The 21531-nt window shown below is 40.6% G+C and overlaps 1 protein-coding gene across 3 annotated transcripts in view; it reads right to left on the reverse strand.

Moving 5' to 3' along the window:
• Nucleotides 1–1751: 1751 nt before the first annotated feature.
• LOC117508488 (neprilysin-like) overlaps nt 1752–21531 on the reverse strand; it is a 237433-nt gene continuing 217653 nt past the window's right edge. For all 3 annotated transcript variants that reach the window (XM_034168258.1, XM_034168259.1, XM_034168260.1), the window contains exons 18-23: nt 19356–19475; nt 11023–11156; nt 10584–10649; nt 4335–4430; nt 4163–4239; nt 1752–2603 (exon numbers count right to left, since the gene is read on the reverse strand). In XM_034168258.1, the coding sequence (XP_034024149.1) occupies nt 2504–2603; nt 4163–4239; nt 4335–4430; nt 10584–10649; nt 11023–11156; nt 19356–19475 (593 nt within the window). In that variant the 3' untranslated portion in view covers nt 1752–2503. The remainder of the gene's footprint in view (nt 2604–4162; nt 4240–4334; nt 4431–10583; nt 10650–11022; nt 11157–19355; nt 19476–21531) is intronic.

The raw sequence follows: 21531 nt of genomic DNA on the forward strand, positions 1-21531 counted from the left end.
AATATTTCTTGGGCAGTGATGAATTACAATGAGTTTATGTGAAATTATTTTGATGGCAATGACCTATTATACTGTGTTATGTCCCATAATGATTTAGTTGACTTATGGCAGGCAGTAGACGTATCCCACAGACACCAATATGATGTATCCTCAGCTTCAGGCTTCTTCCCTTTTGATCATATTAGCTACAAGTGACGGAGGCAAAGTGGTTGCAACATCTGTTGGTGTTTGACTGCTGCAGTCAGATGATAAAACTGAGGAGAGGCACAAAGCAGTATTGGCTGTAGTAATACAGGAATAGACTTAAAAAAACAACATGGGTGTTGTTTGTTTTTATGTTACATGAACCTAAGTCTAACATGTAGTTTCTATGACATGCTGTGGTGACCTCAGCGCAAACAAGGGAGCAGCCAAAGGGACCTACTTTATTTTTTTGCTATATTTACCCTTAAAATCTAGTTGGCCTGAACCATGGCAATTGAGTAACAGTAACACAAAATCATCATGTTGACCCAACAATTTACATTTAGGTCTACATTTACCTTTACAAATCTAGTTGGCCTGAACCTTGGTAATTGAGTAACAGTAACACAAATTCATCATGTTGACTCAACAAATTCACATTTAGGTCTACATTTACCTTTATGAATCTAGTTGGCCTGAACCATGGTAATTAGGTAACAGTAACACAAATTCATCATGTTGGCCCAACAAATTTACACTTAGGTCACTCAGCAAAAATTGTTTCTGGCTAAGTTAATGCATTTTACTTCTGTGGAAATACCTTACATAATTTATTATGTTCACTGAGCAAGTTATTTTTTGAGTGTACTGACATTGAAATGGAAGGTGGCAGAGACAATGGTGGACCTCCATTCATTGTTGCTTAGAATGGGCATTTTACAGCGACAAAAGACAAGTGATCGCTATGCTGGCAACTAGCTAGGGCCAAAATAGACACGGTCCATTTTATTCAACTGCTGAGCGATGCAACACCACGACTACTAATTTGCATGAAGGCAGAACATCATTATGATGTATGTTGGTTGTTCATTTAAACAATATAATCCAAGATGGTGGAATACACATGCAGACTGCTGCATTTCTGTATAAATCTAATATCTTTGACAGTTTTTCTCTTATATTTTGTAAAAATTACTGAGAAATAAACACTGTTTTTGAAACCAGATAATGAGGTGATTTTTTCAAGACATTTTATGGAGATGTGAGCATGATAACAAGCGATAGAGGACTGTCACTGTGGTACATATTTTAATGAAATAAATCAATCGAGCATTAGTTCTGTTGAGCACAGAGGAAAAGTAACAGTGTCGTGTTTCCCTGTCCTTTATAATCTATCATTAAAGATTGTATACAAAAACACTAAGTATCCATAAGATGGCCACATTCTGGGAATGCCCATCAAGCGACAAACACCAATTGCTTGTTCCCCTCATTTGTAGCTAATCTAACCAGTTCTCTCCCTGTTGATTTAAATTGAAATAATCTGCTGCTTGCCTTTCTTGTGGTCTCTCTCCTACAGACCATGTGGATGCTGGAGTTCAGATATTACATTACATGTTCCAGAATAAGCTGTTTCAGGTTTAAATTTTGCTTACAGTAGGGATGTTTAAACATGCGTAGTTGTATGATGTAAGACTTTGGGGATTTTTTTGGACAAGAAACCCCAATTACATGTAAATTTAAAAGCAAGATTAAACTGATATTGCACAATATGACCCCTTTAATACTTTATGACCATCTTCCAAATCCAAGGTAAACATTTAATTTTGGTTTATTTGATATGCTGCAAAGGAACCGCAGCTACTGGTTGTTAACATCAAATACACAGCAGTACTGTGCATTACATGATTACAAACAAAGTGGAGACTTCTTTTAAATGATGCTAGTCTAGTTCAATGTACAGTGCACTTCATCACAATAGCTGAAGGTTTAAGTACAAACATATACCTCCATCCCACATACAGTGCAGTGGTTCAGCCCGATTTCATGTTTTTGAGTGGAAGTGGGATTGTGGTGTGTTAATAGTGCTCGTGGGTTTTATGTGCTTTAATTTTTCTGCATCTATTTTGTAACGTGTTCTACAGTATTTTCACTGAAATACACACTGACATCCTCAAAAATTAGGAAAAAAAATCATACAAAAGATGGAGACAGAGAGGTAACTTTTTAAAATAATAAGAAAAAACATAGGAGTGATTGTATCCACTGAGAATCAAGATACTCAGACTAATAAAATGAGTGATGGCATCAGAGTCAGAGAGACAGTTCTCCATCTGTCCATGAGAATGCAATCCACTGCTCTCCTAGGAGGAAGTGCATACCGCAGTGTCACAACACCAGTTCTGGCCCATCCAGTAAAATGGAGCATCCTCTTCCCTACAGCGCCGTGAGTGCACTGATAGTCAGAGGGGAGAGGTCTTGTGGGGGACATCATAGACCGTGGTCAATACCGGCATCCCCATCCCAACAGGGCCATGGATCACCAAACGCGGCAGATCTTCTCAGGGACCATGTAGCTGTTCTTCTTGCAGCTGAATGCTTTGGCAAATTCTGGGAAATTCTGAAGGGTGCCCAGTACCCTGTGTCACACACAGAGGGAACTGGTTGTAGGTGATGACATTTTATTACAGATCAATGCCTCATTTGCACATACATCTCTGTGTGTGTATCTTTGACAACTGTTTACCCATTCATTTCTATGGAAGCCTCCATGGTGTGTGCTGTGCATGTAAAGCTTCTTTTCCAGGATCTGCCTTGAGTATGTTGAAAAACTTAACTTTTGCAGTGGATTTTAGAGACACCCTTGGTACTGTGTGCCAGGAAGCTTGTTTTACTGAGCCAACAAACTTTTGAAAGTTAACAAGCTAGCTCCTTCAACTCATTTGCTTGACTATTGATAGTCAGACAGTGTATCTGTGCATGTGAAAAAAAAACTATTTAAAAAAACCTAATTAGACCTATTTAACCATTCGCCCTATTGACGTATCCCATAATCCCTTGCGTGCCAGAGACTCGCTGCAGTTAAACAACATATAGAGAATCCACATGATGACAATAGTAAATTAATATTATACTACAAATATGTATTTTTTTATGCTTTTCATTACATTAATAAGAGACTGCATGCATGATACCCTGAAAAGTTGCTAAAACAATTATAACAAATAATCCGTGTCTGCTATGTTTAATCTGCGTGGAATTTAATAAACGCAAACCGAATTTCAGACATATTATATATATTAGTCTGGAACAAAGAGGACAAACAGTGTTGAAAAGAATAATAATCAAGACGTTAAAGAGCAAACTTCACTTTCCCCCAGAACGACATGATCAGAAAGAGAGCGCAGCTCACAGCAGTTCTCAATGAAAATAATGGAGAAACAGCCTGTGATTCTCACGTTTACATAAAATAAACGCAATAACAACGTCTAAAAACCCAGAGAATATATTCATGAGAGTTTTAGGCACAATATAAAAATAGTTTTATGTTGCGATGTTAATGGTGTTGTCCGTGTGCTACGGTTAAAGTGAAGCCCGATTAGAGCATCTCAATGCAGTTCTCAATGTTACTGAGATCTCGCAGTGCAGCGACCTCTTCGAAGTTTTGCGGGATTTGAAACGTCAATAGGGCGAATGTGAGGAATTGCAGGGGCTAAATTGAAAACATTATGAATATAAGTTCTATTTTTCTGCTGCACTGAAAAAAAGAGATACTTTGGATCAACATAAAAAAAAAATATGTAATTTGTTACAGCTTTTTTTTTTTTTTTTTTTTTTAGCTTTTCACAATGTATATTTATGATTTGGTAAAGTGATTCCAGCAGATTTAAACTGAAAACCACAATTTTCCATTAGACCAATGTAAAAAAAAGTACTCTGAATGAAGTGCACTGATGTTTCACTTTTTTCAGTGTGTGTAGTGTTCTGTGTGCGTATTCCACATAACTGGATGATGAAAATCAGCCAACATTAGTCTCTCATGGCTGCTATTGTCATCGTAAAGAAATGCATTTCTTTGTGTTGAACACTAGAGGGCGTATCACATACAGTACAGACTTTATTCAAATGGAATGTAGAATCAAGCTGCAAGTCATTTACAAGACTGATAGAAATGAGAGCCATAACAGTTTGATTCTACCTGAATTCCTCTGGGCTGTGAACATCTATTTTCAGGGAATTAACAGCTTGCTCTGGTCTGTGTTTAACACACCATACCTGGATACACAGAGGTGAGATGTAGTGTAGTCATAACGCAAAAATGATAAAATATCACAATTTTCAATTTGTACATGCACATATCCAAAAGCTACCTGAGCAAAGTTAAGGAAGAAGAGCTGATCATGGGAAAGGTCAATGCCAGGCAGAGGTGGCTCCTCTCCATGCTTACTCACATGCTTCTTGTAAGCCTGCAGTAATAACAGAAACATTTTAGAGTATATCACAAAGCTTTTGTGGGGACCCCTGGGCTGCACAGGAGGAAAAGACACTCCATACACGGTGACAGTGGCCCCTTTTACATGACCATAATAATCAGATAACAGTAATAATCTGAGGCCTCATGTACAAAGACTTGCGTTGACTTTCTCCTAAAAGTTGGCGTAGGCCAAATCCCTGAATCAGGCGTAAGCACAAATATATTCAGATGTATCAAAGTGTGCATAGGCATGAATCCACGCACGTTCGGTTTGTACATCCCAGTGAACGTGGAATTTAGCACACATGCACACGCACCAAACTCCTCCCTGGCCACGCCTCTATCTGAGGATGCAAATGTATTCAAATACTTTGGTTGTGTCATGTTGACAGCACCATAAGTGTGGAGTGTTGTGTGTTTGATGACACCCGCCAACATCTCTGTGTTGTTGTGTGTAAAAATTAAGGAACTTTCAGAGACAATGTGCAAAAAACAACAAAAGCTGTGGTTAGGTCATTCTTCTCTCAGCTCGCTGTAATGTAAAATGTAAATTAAATAAGTAAGTTTGTGTGTAAATGCTGAACTGAGCTGCACGCACACACTTAAGTAAAAAGATATTATGTGCAAGGCAGCTGACAGCTTGTGACATTAACATGACACACGCTTTTATTGACAAATACTTAACACAGTCGGGGGCTTCTTAAGACGCTCTCTCGTTCCACCATCAAGAAAAAGAAAGCAATAAACAAACAAACAAACAAAAATTACATGCACACATGCCCAAATGTGTCCACGCTGGTTTTAGTTCAGAACAATTACACGGATAAATTATTTAACCACTAAGCCCCCCCCCCCAATGCACACCATGCAGCCCCCAGCCTGACGCCCATTTGCGCACCACACATGATTTGAATATTGATGAAATGAAAATGTTTCCTATTGTTGTCCATTCGGCTGCTCCCGATTCATTCGGGGTCGCCACAGCGGATACAGCCAGATACCAATGCGGATCTGGCTGTATCCGCTGGATTTAGGTTTTAGGTTAAAGAGGTTTTACACCGGATGCCCTTCCTGACGCAACACCAGCTATACCTAGAGAAACACACAGCCGCTGGTGTTCCAAAGAGGTCTCCCATCCAAGTACTAACTAGGCCCCACATTGCTTAGCTCCTGAGATCTGACAGGATCAGGCTTACACAGAGCAGATCTGCTGCAAAATGTTTCCTATTAACAAAACAAATTCATCATGTGTTGGCACCTTTATAGCAAAATGTGTGCAGTTAATAGCTCCGATTACATTTGGGAAACCGGCTGTCATTGCAAAATGCGCTGTCATGTTGGAATGTACCTGATGACATTTAGATGATTGCTTTTCACACAGCTGACATGGCTCGGCGCAAGGTTGACTGGCACATGCCTGACCGATCAGCCAGCTCACGCTGGAATGCCCATGATGGCAGAATGCCCAGGGTGGTCAGCAGATGTGTGGGCACAGACAACCCCTAGCTCCTCGCCGTACTGCACTCTGGGCCGGCCGCAGTTCTGTGCACAACTCCAGTAACAGTGGTCTTGGCAATCGAAATCAGTTTATGAGCCAATTATCGTCATTTGCAAGTAAATCCTCATGTTCCCTGAGTACATTCTCACATCGGATTGCACAATTTGCAAGGTGCTTTAGCAACGCGATTGAAGCCATTGTTAGTGCCATTTTACGCATCACTTTTTGCTGGCAATCAGCGTTAGAGGTGGAGCGTTAGAGATTTTTCACGAAGGGCATGCAATGTGCTAGTCAGCTTCAATCATGTTATGTGTGAGGGGGCCCTAAGGGGCGAGAGCTTTGTGTACCTTTTGCTGTGGAAGTTGTAATTGATACAGCTAGTATAAGGTTCAGTCCAATGATTTAATGCCTGGAGGGTTGAGACCACAGATCCAAGTGTTTAAAACTGAATGAACCAAAGACATAAGGTGCTACAACTTGAAATAAATGCCATACATTTGTTGTTTTCTAGTGGAACATCTAAACCTTGTGTCCACTTCTTTGGAGTTACTGAAGAACAGAGTGTGATCTAATCAATTAACATCACATATAACGTAAACTCTATCTATCTGTCTGTCTGTCTGTCCTGATTCAAGTGATGTCACCATTTCAGGGTTTTTTTTTTCTTTTTTTGTACAGTGTACGGGCTTTAAGAAGCAAGAAAGCATTCAAGAAAACATTTTCATAGTTAATGCTGCAGTGATAAGTAAGAATTGACCAAGGCTGATTAATCATCATTTTAACACACTGGTTTAATTGAAACCTCTCTTTGAATGAAAAGTGTTTTTAAAAGGCATTATTTCAATGTAAAAATACATGTTTATAATAATAATAATAATAATAATAATGATAAGAAGATGAAGACAAAGCAGAATGGTGGCATGGTGGCTTAGTGGTTAGCATTGGTGTCTCACAGCAAGAGGGTCATGGGATCACTTCCTGGCCTTTTTGTGTGGAGTTTGCATGTTCTCCCCATGTCTCCTCTGTGTTTTTCTATCTCTGCTCCAACCTTCAAAAGTCCCAACTTCACCAGACTGTGAATTCTTCAATCTATATTGGGAATAACCATGGAATTGATCAGCTGGTCTCGCAACACTATTGACACCATTTTTTCAACAAGGAAATCAGGGCTTGGGTACCCTACGTGCCCAGAAGGAACCTATCCTGTGGGCTATGTTCTTGATGCCTGGAAGAAATGGCGTGTTGCGTGCTTGGCACCACTCTCTGTGGAAGATGTCAAAGGTTTATTCTTATTTGTTTTTTGGTAGGAGGGCTGGTGTTGATTGGGTTAAGCGCTGCCCTGACCTACTGGAAAAATGGCAAGACGGCTGCTACCAGAATCACAACCCCACAACTGTCCGTCATGATTAATGAGGTGGGCAGGGCGGTACAGTCTCAGACTGTATTAACGTTTGAACTCAAACGCAAGTTGGAAAACATCTCAAAACAAACATCTGCCTTGCAAAGGAAGATGTTGGAGACCAGGGAATATTCATAAATTTGATTTCAATGGTCAGAGGAGCTGCAAATGGAATTTTTGTGTCTCTCTGCGGAACCCAAAACATGGCAGCCTTTTCAGCTACCGAAGGTCAAAATGCCCCGCTTGTTTTTCCTCCAGAAGGATTTCAGTGGCCTTGGTGAAGCATTCGGCTTTCCTCTTATCTGCCCTTATGCCCTCCCTTACAGGCTGTTGTTGTCAAGGCAACTCCACACTTTATGCACACATGGACAGAGACTGATACGAACTCATTTGCACACATGACGCACACCTTCCCCCTCCCACCCCACCTTGTGTTTCTGTTCCCCCCCTGCCTCCACTCTACCACTCCAGAAGGCTGCGCGGCACATAGCTGCAGCGTCCCCATTCCACCCCCACCCCCCAACTTGGCTGGATGCTTGGGAAGCTGCTGCAGCCCATACTCCCATTGCCTAAATTCGGATGTCAGACTGTTTCAAAGTTTAGAGCACATAAACAATCAAATGTATATGTGCGGTTGTTTTAATTCTAATATGTGCCATTATTATGTTCACCCAGTAATAACTGGATCAATTGCTGTATTGTTGTCTGAGGCAATTGGGTGTGATATGAATCGCCCTTTTAGGGATCAATAAAGTTGTATGAATCTTTGAATCGTGAAGGGGTCTCTCTAACTTGCAAAGGCAAGCTGTTCCACAGTTCAGGAGCAACAATAGAGAAAGTCCTGTCCCCTCTGAGCTTCTTTCTAGATCTTGGTACTTCCAGGAGCAGCTGGTCAGCTGAGCCAAGAGACCAACACGGTATGTAAGGATGAAGAAGCTCAGAGGTAAGGCGGGGCAACACCATGAACAGATTTAAAAACAAACATAAGAATTTTAAAATCTACCCTAAAATACACAGGTAGCCAGTGAAGTGAGGCTAGTACAGAAGTCATGTGCTTTCTCTTTCAAGTTGCTGTCAGAAATCGTGCAACAGCATTTTGAACCAGCTGCAGACGCAACAGTAACGACGGACTCCCACATAAAGTGAATTACAACATTCCAGATGAGATGAAATAAAAGCATAGATCACTGTTTCAAAGATCTGCCAAGACAGAAAAAGATTTCACTGTTGCCAACTGCTTTAGATGATAAAAATCGGACTTAAACACAGCTTTAATTTGGCTGTTAAATTTAAAATTACTGTCCACCTTAAAGCCAAGATCAATAATAACAGGTTTAAAATATACCTTCAAGAGTCCTAAGGCAATGGAGGAGGACTCACTGGATCCAAACACCACCTGTTTTCTTTTCATTCAAATTTAAAAAATTCAAAGCCAACCAAGCTTTAATATCATCTAGGCATACCAAGAGCTGCTTTATGGAAATTACATCTTTCTGCCTTAAGGGCACATACATTTGACAATCATCATTGTAACAATGAAATGAGATCCCATTCCATCTAAGGACAGAACCCAGAGGCAGTAAATACAATGAAAAGCAGTGGCCCTAGAATTAAGCCCTGTGGGAAACCACATGACAGTGAAGCTGCAGATGACTGAGAACCACGAATCTGAACTGAAAAAGTTCTATCTGCCAAGTAAGAAATAAACCATTTTTTCAAAAGTCACATGACCTAATTAAGCAGACAAAGCCACTATTCACCCATGGTTCTTGAATTAAAAAAAAATCATGCTACGTGGCTCACTGTTCATCGTTCATTATTTGGTCTGACCAGAGCTTAAGTCTATGTGAGGCCCTGTGACAGATTTGTTTCCTGTCCAGGGTTTACCATGCCTCATGCCCTATGACTGCTGGGATAGGCTCCACCTTGCCCTCCCATGACCCTTGATTGGAGTAAGCAGTTATAGAAAATGAATGAATAATAATAACATTTTTTATCAAGTGTAATTAAATAATAAAAACCAATAAATATAGTAGCCATAAGACAAAACCATAAAATGTATTATGGACATTCTAAAATACATAGGTTTTAAGATTAGCCTTGAATGGAAGAGGACTTTTACATATTAATCTGCTTCACAAAGTTGGAGCACAATGAGTGAAGTCTCTAAAGCCTGGTGACTTCTTAATCTTAGGTACACAAAGCAAACCCACTTTGTGTGACCACAGTGTGTGAGAAGGCATGTAAGGTTCAATAAATTCAACAAGGTTTAATAAATTCAGTTATTTAGAGCCTTTTAGGTCAGCAGAGAAACATTCACAGAGAGCCAGTGAAGGGAACCCAGAACAGCTGTGATGTGATCAAATCGCTTGGTTTTTGTCTAAACTCTGGCTGAGAAGTTCTGAACCACTGGTAGAAATCCCACACTCTTATGTGGCAATCCAAAAAAATAAAACACAAAGATAGTCAATTTTGGAGGACACAAAAGTACGAATCTAAATTTCTGCATCCATCATACACAGGGATAGTTTTAACACTGCTATGTTATGCAAATGAAAATGAGTCCTCCCAACCACCTCTCTAATATGTAGCTCAAAAGACCTTGATGGATCAAAAATCAGAGTTTTGTAACTTTTTCACTTCAGTGAATCACATAATCATCCAGTGAGAGTAATTTTGATCATAATTATGTTAGAAGACATCTAACATTTCACTGCAGCCAGACAGGTCTTAAGCTTTGTAGTTTGAGAGATACTGTGTACAGGTACATCTCCAAGTAATCAGCAGAACAATGAAACTCCAATTCCATGGCTATGTATGTAGTCTGACCAGGAGGTGCTACACAAAGAGGAGAACAACTGAGGACCCAGAACATAACCCTGAGGTAAGCCATACTTCATCGTTCTGAATTCAGATGTGCTGTTGAAATTAACATATTGCAGTTGGCCTGACAAGTACGACTTCATGGAAGCACCTGTTGAGCAATACAGTAATTTTCAGCAAAATACAGCGAGTAGGTCGGTCAAAATGCTGCTTTAGATCCCATATTTGCATCACTGCTGTACAATCAGCATGTTACTGGCTATGGATGCTGATTGGAGTAGTTGTGTGCACTGGTAATAGAATACAACTTAGAATGTTAACAATAAGTTACAGTGAGAAACCCTGAGGAAATCTGCTCCTACTTCAAATATAAATACAGAAGTGTTCTTACACTGAGTTTTATCCTTTGGTTTCAAGCTCATTACCTGATAAGCCTGTCGTATTCCTCCATTGTCAGCGATGTTCTCCCCGAGGGTGTTGTTACCATTTAACTGTAAATGAAACATAAGTAGAGAGAATACAGATTTGCAAAGGAAAACAACAGTGAAAGACTGCAATTCAGACTGCAGAAGTACAGAAAAACAGTAAGAGGGAATAAAACAACCTTTGTTCAAAGCAGTGGGACAGTGGAGGAGTGATAAAGCAAGAGGAGGGTTTGATATGTTGATACAAAATATTAAAGACACCTGAAGCAATGGAAAAATGAGGTTCTTAAAGGGGCAGAAAACCAGAAAATAAAGATACCAACAGACTAATGAATTTCAAAGGCTATCAGAGGATTTTAATGTGAATGTGAGGAATTTAAATTCTACAGCATGTTTGAAGGGGAGAAAATATGAAGATTGATAATTGACCACAACATACATGAAGTCCCCCAGCCTTGTCCCAGGAGAAATTGCCATATTGGTCCACAATGCACTTTGACAGCTCCAGAAACCTCTGAGTGGACTCTGGAGTCCACCATTCCTTCAGATCCCCGTCTTTATCGTAGTTCCGACCTAGTAACAAAGTCAAAAGTATATAATGTTGGAAACAATACAGAAATGGTTGCGACTCTTGTGATTTTTATATATATATATATATATATATATATATATATATATATATATATATATATATATATATATATATATACAGTAAAAGTGGTGAGTTATACTGAGCAGGTGTACAGTTATGCCATTATGTTTTTTTCTATTGTCAGTTAATTGGTAATTGTTATACAGCGGTGAAAATAAGTATTGAGCATGTCATCATTTTTCTTATTAAATACATTTCTAAAGGTGCAACTGACTAAAAAGTTTTTTTTACCAGTTGTTGATAACAACCCAAGTAACCCATAGATGTAAAGAAACAAAAACAAATAAGTACAGACATTGTTTTGTGTAAAAAAAAAAAAAAAAAAAAAAATGTAATGACAGTGGAAAAATATTGAACACGCTTACTGAAATGTATTTAATACTTCGTACAAAAGCCTTTGTTGGTAATGACAACTTCAAGACACCTCCTGTATATAGAAATGAGTCACACACATTGCTCAGGTGTGATTTTGGTCCATTCTTCCACACAAGCAGTCTTCAAATCTCAAAGGCTCTGTGAACCTATTCTATGAATTCTGATCTTTCATTCTTTCCATAGATTTTCTACTGGATTTAAGTCAGGTGATTGGCTGGGCCATTCCAGCAGCTTTATTTCCATTCTCTGAAACCAAATGTGAGTTTCCTTGACTGTGTGTCTGGGCTCACTGTCTTGCTGAAATGTCTACCCTCATTTCATTTTCATCATCCTAATAGAGTTTTTATCAAGAATGTCTTGGTATATTTTTCCATTCATCCTTCCTTCAATTATATGATGTTTGCCAGTGCTGTATGCTGAAATACAGCACCACACCATGATGTTCCCATGTACAAACGTCACTGTTGGTATGGTGTTTTTGGGTGATGTACAGTGCCATTTATGATATGTATTATGGCATCCAAAGAGTTGAATTTTGGTCTCATCTGACCAGACTATATTCCCCCAGTATTTCACAGGCTTGTCTAAATGTTGGGCAGTAAAATTTTAAAAAGCTGCAACATGCTTTTTCTGTGGTGAGCATGTATACAGGCCATGGTGGCTGAGTGCATTACTTTTGTTTTCTTTGAAGCAATGGTACCTGCTAATTCTCGGTTTTTCTGAAGTGGTCCATGGCTCTTGGACAACTCTTCTGATAATTAATTTCACTCCTTTGTCATAAATCTTGAGAGGAACACCTGGTCATAGTTAGTTTATGGTGAAAAGATGTTCTTTACACTTCCAGATTATGGCCCCAACAGCGCTCAGTGAAACACTTAGATGTTTAGAAATCCTTCTGTCACCAATGCCATCAGTACATTTTGCCACAATAAGGTTGCGAAGATGTTGAGAGAGTTCTTTTCTTTTACCCATCATGAGATGTTTCTTGTGTGACACCTTAGTAATGAGACACCTTTTTTTAAAGGCCATCAGTTGGGACTGAACCAGCTGATAATAATTTGCACTGACACTGAGCAGAATTGCTTTCTAATTACTGATATGATTTCAGCTGGTGTCTTGGCTTTCTGTGCCTTTTTGCACCTCCCTTTCTTCAGGTATTAAATTCTTTTTCCTGTGTCATGTCACATTATTACACATAACTTAGTGCATGGACATTTATGGCTTGATTTCTTTGTTACTGAAATCTGGTGAACATTTCATATCAATAGCACCTGCAGAAATATATTTGCTGAGAAAAATGGTGACAAGTTCAATACTTATTTTACCCACTGTATGAGCAATCCTGACATATTTGAAATTGACCATCATGGTAGCATGGTGGCAATAAGCGAAGCAGCTCAGCCTGCACTTCTCTATCCCCATCAAAGCCCTCTGACTCTTCCTGGGAGATCCAGAGGCATTCCCAAGCCAGCCGGGCGATATAATCCCTCCAGTAGGTCCTGGGTCTTTCCCAGGACTTCCTTTCAGGTACACATCCCTGGGGAGATAGCTAGGGGTTATCCTCAGCAGATGCCCTAATAACCATAACTGACTTGTTTTGATGCAAAAAAAGCAGCAGCTTTACTCTGAGTCACTCCTGGATAATCATGCTTCTCACCCTGCCCCTGAGTGTAAGCCTAGATACCCCATTCAGGAATCAGATTTCTGCCACTTCTAGCTGAGATTTTGTTTATTCTATGACTACCCAAACCTCATGACCATGAAGCCAGAGGATACGCACCAATTAGCTAAACTGCAGGATTGTCTTACAGACATAAAGACATGGATGACCTCTAATTTCCTGCTTTTAAACTCAGATAAAACTGAAGTTATTGTACTTGGCCCCACAAATCTTAGAAGCATGGTGTCTAACCAGATCGTTACTCTGGATGGCATTTCCCTGATCTCTAGTAATACTGTGAGAAATCTTGGAGTTATTTTTGATCAGGATATGTCATTCAAAGCGCATATTAAACAAATATGTAGGACTGCCTTTTTGCATTTACGCAATATCTCTAAAATCAGAAAGGTCTTGTCTCAGAGTGATGCTGAAAAACTAATTCATGCATTTGTTTCCTCTAGGCTGGACTATTGTAATTCATTATTATCAGGTTGTCCTAAAAGTTCCCTAAAAAGCCTTCAGTTGGTTCAGAATGCTGCAGCTAGAGTACTGACGGGGACTAGCAGGAGAGAGCATATCTCACCCGTGTTGGCCTCCCTTCATTGGCTTCCTGTTAATGCTAGAATAGAATTTAAAATTCTTCTTCTTACTTATAAGGTTTTGAATAATCAGGTCCCATCTTATCTTAGGGACCTCGTAGTACCATATTACCCCATTAGAGCGCTTCGCTCTCAGACTGCGGGCTTACTTGTAGTTCCTAGGGTTTGTAAGAGTAGAATGGGAGGCAGAGCCTTCAGCTTTCAGGCTCCTCTCCTGTGGAACCAGCTCCCAATTCAGATCAGGGAGACAGATACCCTCTCTACTTTTAAGATTAGGCTTAAAACGTTCCTTTTCGCTAAGGCTTATAGTTAGGGCTGGATCGGGTGACCCTGGACCATCCCTTGGTTATGTTGCTTTAGACGTAGACTGTGTTTCATAATTATTGTATGGCCTTGCCTTGCAATGTGGAGCGCCTTGGGGCAACTGTTTGTTGTGATTTGGCGCTATACAAGAAAAAAGTTGATTGATTGATTGAAGTGAGTACAGGAGTGGAAATTGACTGGTCAATCAAAATCCTTGCCTTCTGACTCAACTCTTTCTTTACCACAGCAGTCCAACAGAGCATCCACAGACCTCTGACCATAGCCCCAACCCTGGAGAGGTGGAGACATGCTCTGGAGAGAAGGGGAATGAAAGTCAGTAGGAGCAAGACTGAGCCCATGTGTGTGAACGAGAGAGAACTCAGTGGATTAATGCGGTTGCAAGGAGTAGAAGTGATGATGGTAGATGAGTTTAAATACTTGGGACCAACTATACATAGTAATGAAGAATGTGGTATAGAGGTGAAGAAGACAGTGCAGGCAGGGTGGGGTGGGCAGAGAAAGGTGGCAGGAGTGATTTGTGATAGAAGAATATCTGCAAGATTGAAGGGGAAAGTTTAGAAGACCTCACAAGCTATGTTGTAAGGCTTAGCAATGGTTTAAATGGTTTAAACTAAGCTACTTTACTTAGAGGATCAAATCACCATCAGCTCAATGTAGTGATGTCACAGATGTCACAACCAGTACCTTCCCAGCTGTCTCCCCTCCCTTAGCTCTCTCCCCTGCAGTACCTGTCCAAAATTGCTTCCCCTCCATTCAGCGCCTCTCTCGTACCTGCTGTCTGAATTTCAGACAACAGTCTTCCTCCTTCAGTCCACATTCTTTGGACTCACTCGAAAGTAATCCTACAAACCACCATCCTGTGCTGTCTAGCTACACTCTCTCCTGCCACCACCTTACAGTCTTCAATTTCTTTTAGCTTGCATTGCTTACACAGAATGTAGTCCACCTGTGTGCACCTTCCTCCACTCTTATATGTCACAGTGTGCTCCTCCCTTTTCTTAAAGTAGGTATTCACCACAGCCATTTCCATTCTTTTTGCAAAATCAACAACCATCTGCCCTTCCACATTCCTGTCCTTGATACCATATCTACCCATTACTTCCTCATCACCTCTGTTCCCTTCACCAACATGGCTATTGACATCCACTTCAATCACCACTCTTTCATGCTTGGGCACACTCTCCACCACCTCATCTAACTCACTCCAAAAATCTTCTTTCTCCTTCATCTCACAACCTACCTATGGGGTATACGCACTGATGATATTCATGATCACCCCTACAATTTCCAAATTCACACTCATCACCCTGTCAGACACTCACTTAACCTCCAACACACTCTTAACATTCTCTTCCTTTAAAATGACCCCAACACCATTTCTCTTCTTTTCCTCACCATGATACAACCATGATATGACTCCTGCTCTTACTTCCCTTCCACTTGGTCTCTTGGAAACACAATATGTCTACCTTTCTCCTCTCCATCATATCAGCCAGCTCTCTCCCTTTACCAGTCATACTGTCAACATTCAAAGTCTGACTCTCACTTACACCCTTCTTGTTTTCATCTTTGTCTGCTGTCTCTCGACACATTTTCCTCCTCTTCTTCTTTGCCCAGCAGTAATTTCTGCCGGCACCCTGTTGGGCAACAGCACTGGTGGTGGTCATTGTTAGGGCCCCTTCACACATAGTACGACTGTGGTCAAATTGCGCATGAAGTGCGCATGAAGCAGGAATTGTATGCAATACGTGTAAAATCTTAGCTGCCTCCAACACCTCGTACACCTGTTGCTACAAATATTTGCGCATACCAGCAGCCGAAAGTCAGAGTGTGCACTGTGAGAGCCCATCAAACCCTCTCGCGGCAGGTGTGGGCCAAATTCCAGCTGACACACACGAACTAACACCACTCGCTTGGCACTTAGAAAATGTGTAGCCATTCACACGATTAGCACAACAACAGTCAGCAGACGATCACTGTCGAGCTGGATGTGAAATTTGTCTAAGTGCCCCCACGAGTATGGCTTTGCAAACAGACACAGTGACACGTAGATGTGTGCGCTGAACTAACAGGGGGTGTGTCCACCAACAGAAGCAGCTGTGATGTGTGGTTCTGGACATCACGGCAAGGGAACACGTACCATGTTTGGACGGACATGAACTACCAACTGTCCACTGTGACGCACGTGTGTCTGTTTGCTGTCCTCACGCGGACATACATCAAAACATATATTGCTGTTGCAATGGGCTGCGGCATGTGCGCACATGCTGCACACATTGACAGGAGATCTGAATGTCACATCACCCACATGAGCTCTGTGTCTGTCCTGTGGCACGCCGTCCACAAGACGTGTGTTGGCCAGGACACGTGCACAGGGATGGCTGGACATGCTGCCAGTAGATGTGGACTTGATAAGAGCACATTGCTTCATCATTCATGTCATTTCATGACTGTACGTCTGTGACCATGGGTCATCTACAGTGGAACAGCCGGATCATACTTGTGTTGCCCACTTGATAAGAGGGATTCAATAAATTGTGGCGTTTTATATGGTGTGTGGTTTTATTTTTTTTAAATACGTCCATGTCCTTCTTGATATCAGGTATTTTCCCACATCTTTTACAGGACAGCGATGGTAACTCAGTGGTACAGTTTCTGGCTGGCAATCAGAGGTTTTGAAAATTGCAGGTTCGAATCCCTTGGGTGGCATGTATTTTTTGTTTCTTTTATTTTCACAGCAGCTGCGCGATGTGTAACCACATCGCGCATCAGCTGCTTGCACTGTGTTCCCGTGTGCATGAAACCATCGCAGCAGCATCGTTCAGGCCTGCCTGTCGGCTCGATGTTTTCGTGGTTCACTCATACGAGCTGTTCCACTGTGATTTCCATGAGTTGTACTTATTCGTACTATGTGTGAAGCAGCCCTTAACCTGGGCCTTGACTGATCTGGTATGGAAATTCGATTTGTAATCTGCATCTTTAATTTTGGCATGTTTTACACCAGATGCCCTTCCTGATGCAACCTCCCTCATTTATCAGGGGTTGGGACCGGCACTCAGAATGTACTGGCTGCACAGCCCAAGTGGATGAGTTTGTAATGAACTGTCATATTGCCAAATTAACATATTTTTACTGTATTTGTTCAAGGTATGTTCATATGAGGAGTTCTGAAAAAAATTATGTTTAGGATTGCATAAGATAAAAATAAGATGAATAAAACATTAAATTTCGATAATTTTTCTGACTAATTTACAAAATGTGGCAGAATGGTAAAACACAGTTATTGTCCTTGTTTCCCACCCAGAATATCCCTGGTTCAAGGTTGCCTTTACCCCATTCTCTATTTATTTAATGTTTTGTGAATTACAACAGTTTTTCATTAATTTTCTGTGCCCATGTTTTACAAAGAAGGGTGACAGGGGGCCTGGAATGTGTCCCAGCAGTCACTGGGTAAAAGGGGTGGGGGTGGGGTACACCATAAGCAGACCGGCAGTCTATCACAGGGTTGACACATATAGTCAGACAAATACATTTATACTCTCACACCTACAGCCAATTTAAAGTTTCCCTTACACATAACCTGTATGTCTTTGGAAGTGGGAAGAAGCCAGCAGCACCAGGAGGGAACCCATGCAAACATGGGGAAAACATGAATGCCACGAAGAAAGAACCAGGTCAGAAGCAAACCTGGGGCCTTCTTGGTATAAGGGAATAGTGCTACGCAAACTTAGCACTTAGCCACCGTGATCCAATACATTTTTATACTGTGTTTTTTACAGAATTATTCTAGATATCACCGCTGCCAGTTGCCATTTATTTCCCGTAAAAAAACAAAACAAAACAAAATCAGATATTTTTTTTGTTTACAGTGTGAGAATACACCCAAGCCTCCTCTAATATCCATGCGAGGATAAAACGCTGGTCCACCACTCCACAGCCAGAATTTAACAATTTAATCATGATAAAGCCCAGATAAATGATCATTTATGTGGGAACATGAAACTATATATATATATATATATATATATATATATATATATATATATATATATATATATATATATATATATATATATATATATATATATATATATATACACGAGGTCTGTGAGAAAAGTAATGGAACTTTTTATTTTTTTCAAAAACTATATGGATTTGATTCATATGTTTTTACGTCAGCCAAGCTTGAACCTTCGTGCGCATGCGTGAGTTTTTCCACGCATGTCGGTTGCGTCATTCACCTGTGGGCAGGCTTTGAGTGAGCACTGGTCCACCCCTCTCGTCGTTGTTTCATTGCGAGGAAATGGCGGAATGATTTGGGCTTTTCCATCAGAATTTTTTCAGAAACTGTTAGAGACAGGCAGCTGGAAACCATTCGAAAAATTTATCTGGCTTTCAGTGAAAATTTTACGGGCTTCACAGAGAATAAGGAATGTTACTACAGCTTTAAGGATGCCCCACAAGCCGCCATCGAGAGGCAGATATCACCAGATTATTTCTAAACGGATGGCTGTGTGGAGCCGGGACCGTCGTGTGCAATTTCTCTGGTTATCACAAGAGCTGGACATCAGCCATTTTCCGTCAGATTTCACTTTTAACAAGAGATTTTGTCATGGAAAGCCGCGCGGAGGCTTCGCGCGTCACGACCGATTCGCTGATGAAGCGAGACAAAGGAACTCCTCCGTTTCGGGAGTGTTAGAGGACAAGTTGGAACATGCCTATCTCGGCTTTCAGTGCTTACCAGTCGAGTGAGTATAAGAGAAATTGTGGAGAGCTGGGCTTGTCCTCTGGCACTGGAATGGTTTCCAGCTGCATGTCTCTAACAGTTTCTGAAAAAAATTCTGATGGAAAAAAAGCCCAAATCATTCCGCCATTTCCTCGCAATGAAACGACGACGAGAGGGGTGGACCAGTGCTCACTCAAAGCCTGCCCACAGGCGAATGATGCAACCGACAGGCGTGGAAAAACTCACGCATGCGCACGAAGGTTCAAGTTTGGCTGATGTAAAAACATATGAATTAAATCCATATAGTTTTTGAATTAAATCCATATAGTTTTTGAAAAAAATAAAAAGGTCCGTTACTTTTCTCACAGACCTCGTATATATATATATATGTGTGTGTGTGTGTGTGTGTGTGTGTATAGATTTTAAAAAAGCATACCATTGTCATCAAAACCGTGCGTGATCTCATGTCCAATTACCATCCCGATGCCACCGTAACTGAGAGATTTTGCTTGACCTTTACTGAAGAATGGAGGCTGTAAGATACCTGCAGGGAATACTAATACCAGGAAGACGATGTTTGTTAAATTTTAGTGTGGTCACAAATACAAACAACAATTTTAGTGTAAAAATGATACACAGTAAAATCACCAGTGTAAAACTAACACTGACCGGCCAGTGTACATGTGGTCCTGCTCTACTCCTCTGCCAGAGTGTGACCATATGTTCACTGTCAGTGTTAATTTGACACTTGTGATTTTTCTGTGTCGAAACTTTTCCTAATTTTGATTATCACCCCCTCTTCATATCCAAATATGACCATTTTTTTAAACTTTTTTTTTAAACAAAATAGTATTAAACTTTGATGATCTAGTATTTTCTCCTGGCATCACTTCACCATGCAAAGATACAAGAGACTTTCAAAGATTTTATCTTCCTACTGTTTTTTGGTTTCTTTTACTTCACATTCTCAATGTTTAAACATTGTATATGGACAATCTGCAGTTGTACTTAGCGGCAATTACTTATTACCTCCACCTACAAAGTTAGGCCCAGGTTATGTTTTCACGCCTGTTTGTTTGGTTGTGAACAGCCTGGAGCCCACAATTTTTCATATATCATTATGAAATTTTACAGAGGATGCATATCCTGACAGGCAAGAACTGATTCATTTTTTTAAGGTTAAAAATCAAAGGACAAAGTCAGGAAAAATATTGGAAAATCCCTATCCTTTAATACTGAATGAATTGTCAAAAATTCATAACTCTGTCAAAAAAATGCTTTATCCAGATCTGATCTGGATTACAGATTTTGTGGCCATTGAAACATCTATTTAATGTATATGTCAATGCAGTATCCACTGGTAGAATCTCCAATTCTACCAAATTTTAGACTCTACATTGACAGAGTCTCCAATCTGAGAATCTACTAAAGTTTCCGATCGGAGTCTCTCCTGGGATTCTTCCAGCAGATTCTCCAACTGGAGACTCTGCTAGTAGAGACTCTGATCGCAGTCTCTACTGGTAGAATCTCCATTTCTACCAAATCACAGACTCTACTTTGACATATATTTTACATTTGATCTTAATCAAATATACCCCAATCACTATCCTATTTGAAAGTGAGGCTACCAGTCACTATCGCCTGACAAAGTAGTCATTCTATTTCTTCAGTTGACCCCTACCTGGCTGCCTATTGAAAATTCAAGTGGCCAACTGTTTTTTTTTTCAAACGAGTATATACCCTAAATTTGTCAAAAGGGTATGCGTGGCAATTTTGGTGCTTGTTTCCAGAAATGAACAATTGTTACAGTTATCTGCTCCACTATTTTGACTCAACAAAAATATAAACGCAACACTTTTGGTTTTGCTCCCATTTTGTATGAGATGAACTCAAAGATGTAAAACTTTTTCCACATACACAATATCACCATTTCCCTCAAATATTGTTCACAAACCAGTCTAAATCTGTGATAGTGAGCACTTCTCCTTTGCTGAGATAATCCATCCCACCTCACAGGTGTGCCATACCAAGATGCTGATTAGACACCATGATTAGTGCACAGGTGTGCCTTAGACTGCCCACAATAAAAGGCCACTCTGAAAGGTGCAGTTTGATCACACAGCACAATGCCACAGATGTCGCAAGATTTGAGGGAGCGTGCAATTGGCATGCTGACAGCAGGAATGTCAACCAGAGCTGTTGCTTGTGTATTGAATGTTCATTTCTCTACCATAAGCCGTCTCCAAAGGCGTTTCAGAGAATTTGGCAGTACATCCAACCAGCCTCACAACCGCAGACCACATGTAACCACACCAGCCCAGGACCTCCACATCCAACATGTTCACCTACAAGATCGTCTGAGACCAGCCACTCGGACAGCTGCTGAAACAATCGGTTTGCATAACCAAAGAATTTCTGCACAATCTGTCAGAAACCGTCTCAGGGAAGCTCATCTGCTCATTGGGGTCTCGACCTGACTCCAGTTCGTCGTCGTAACCGACTTGAGTGGGCAAATGCTCACATTCGCTGGTGTTTGGCACGTTGGAGAGGTGTTCTCTTCACGGATGAATCCTGGTTCACACTGTCCAGGGCAGATGTCAGACAGCGTGTGT

The sequence above is a fragment of the Thalassophryne amazonica genome, chromosome 4 (genome assembly GCF_902500255.1).
Source record: "Thalassophryne amazonica chromosome 4, fThaAma1.1, whole genome shotgun sequence".
NCBI classification, from domain to species: Eukaryota; Metazoa; Chordata; class Actinopteri; order Batrachoidiformes; family Batrachoididae; genus Thalassophryne; species Thalassophryne amazonica.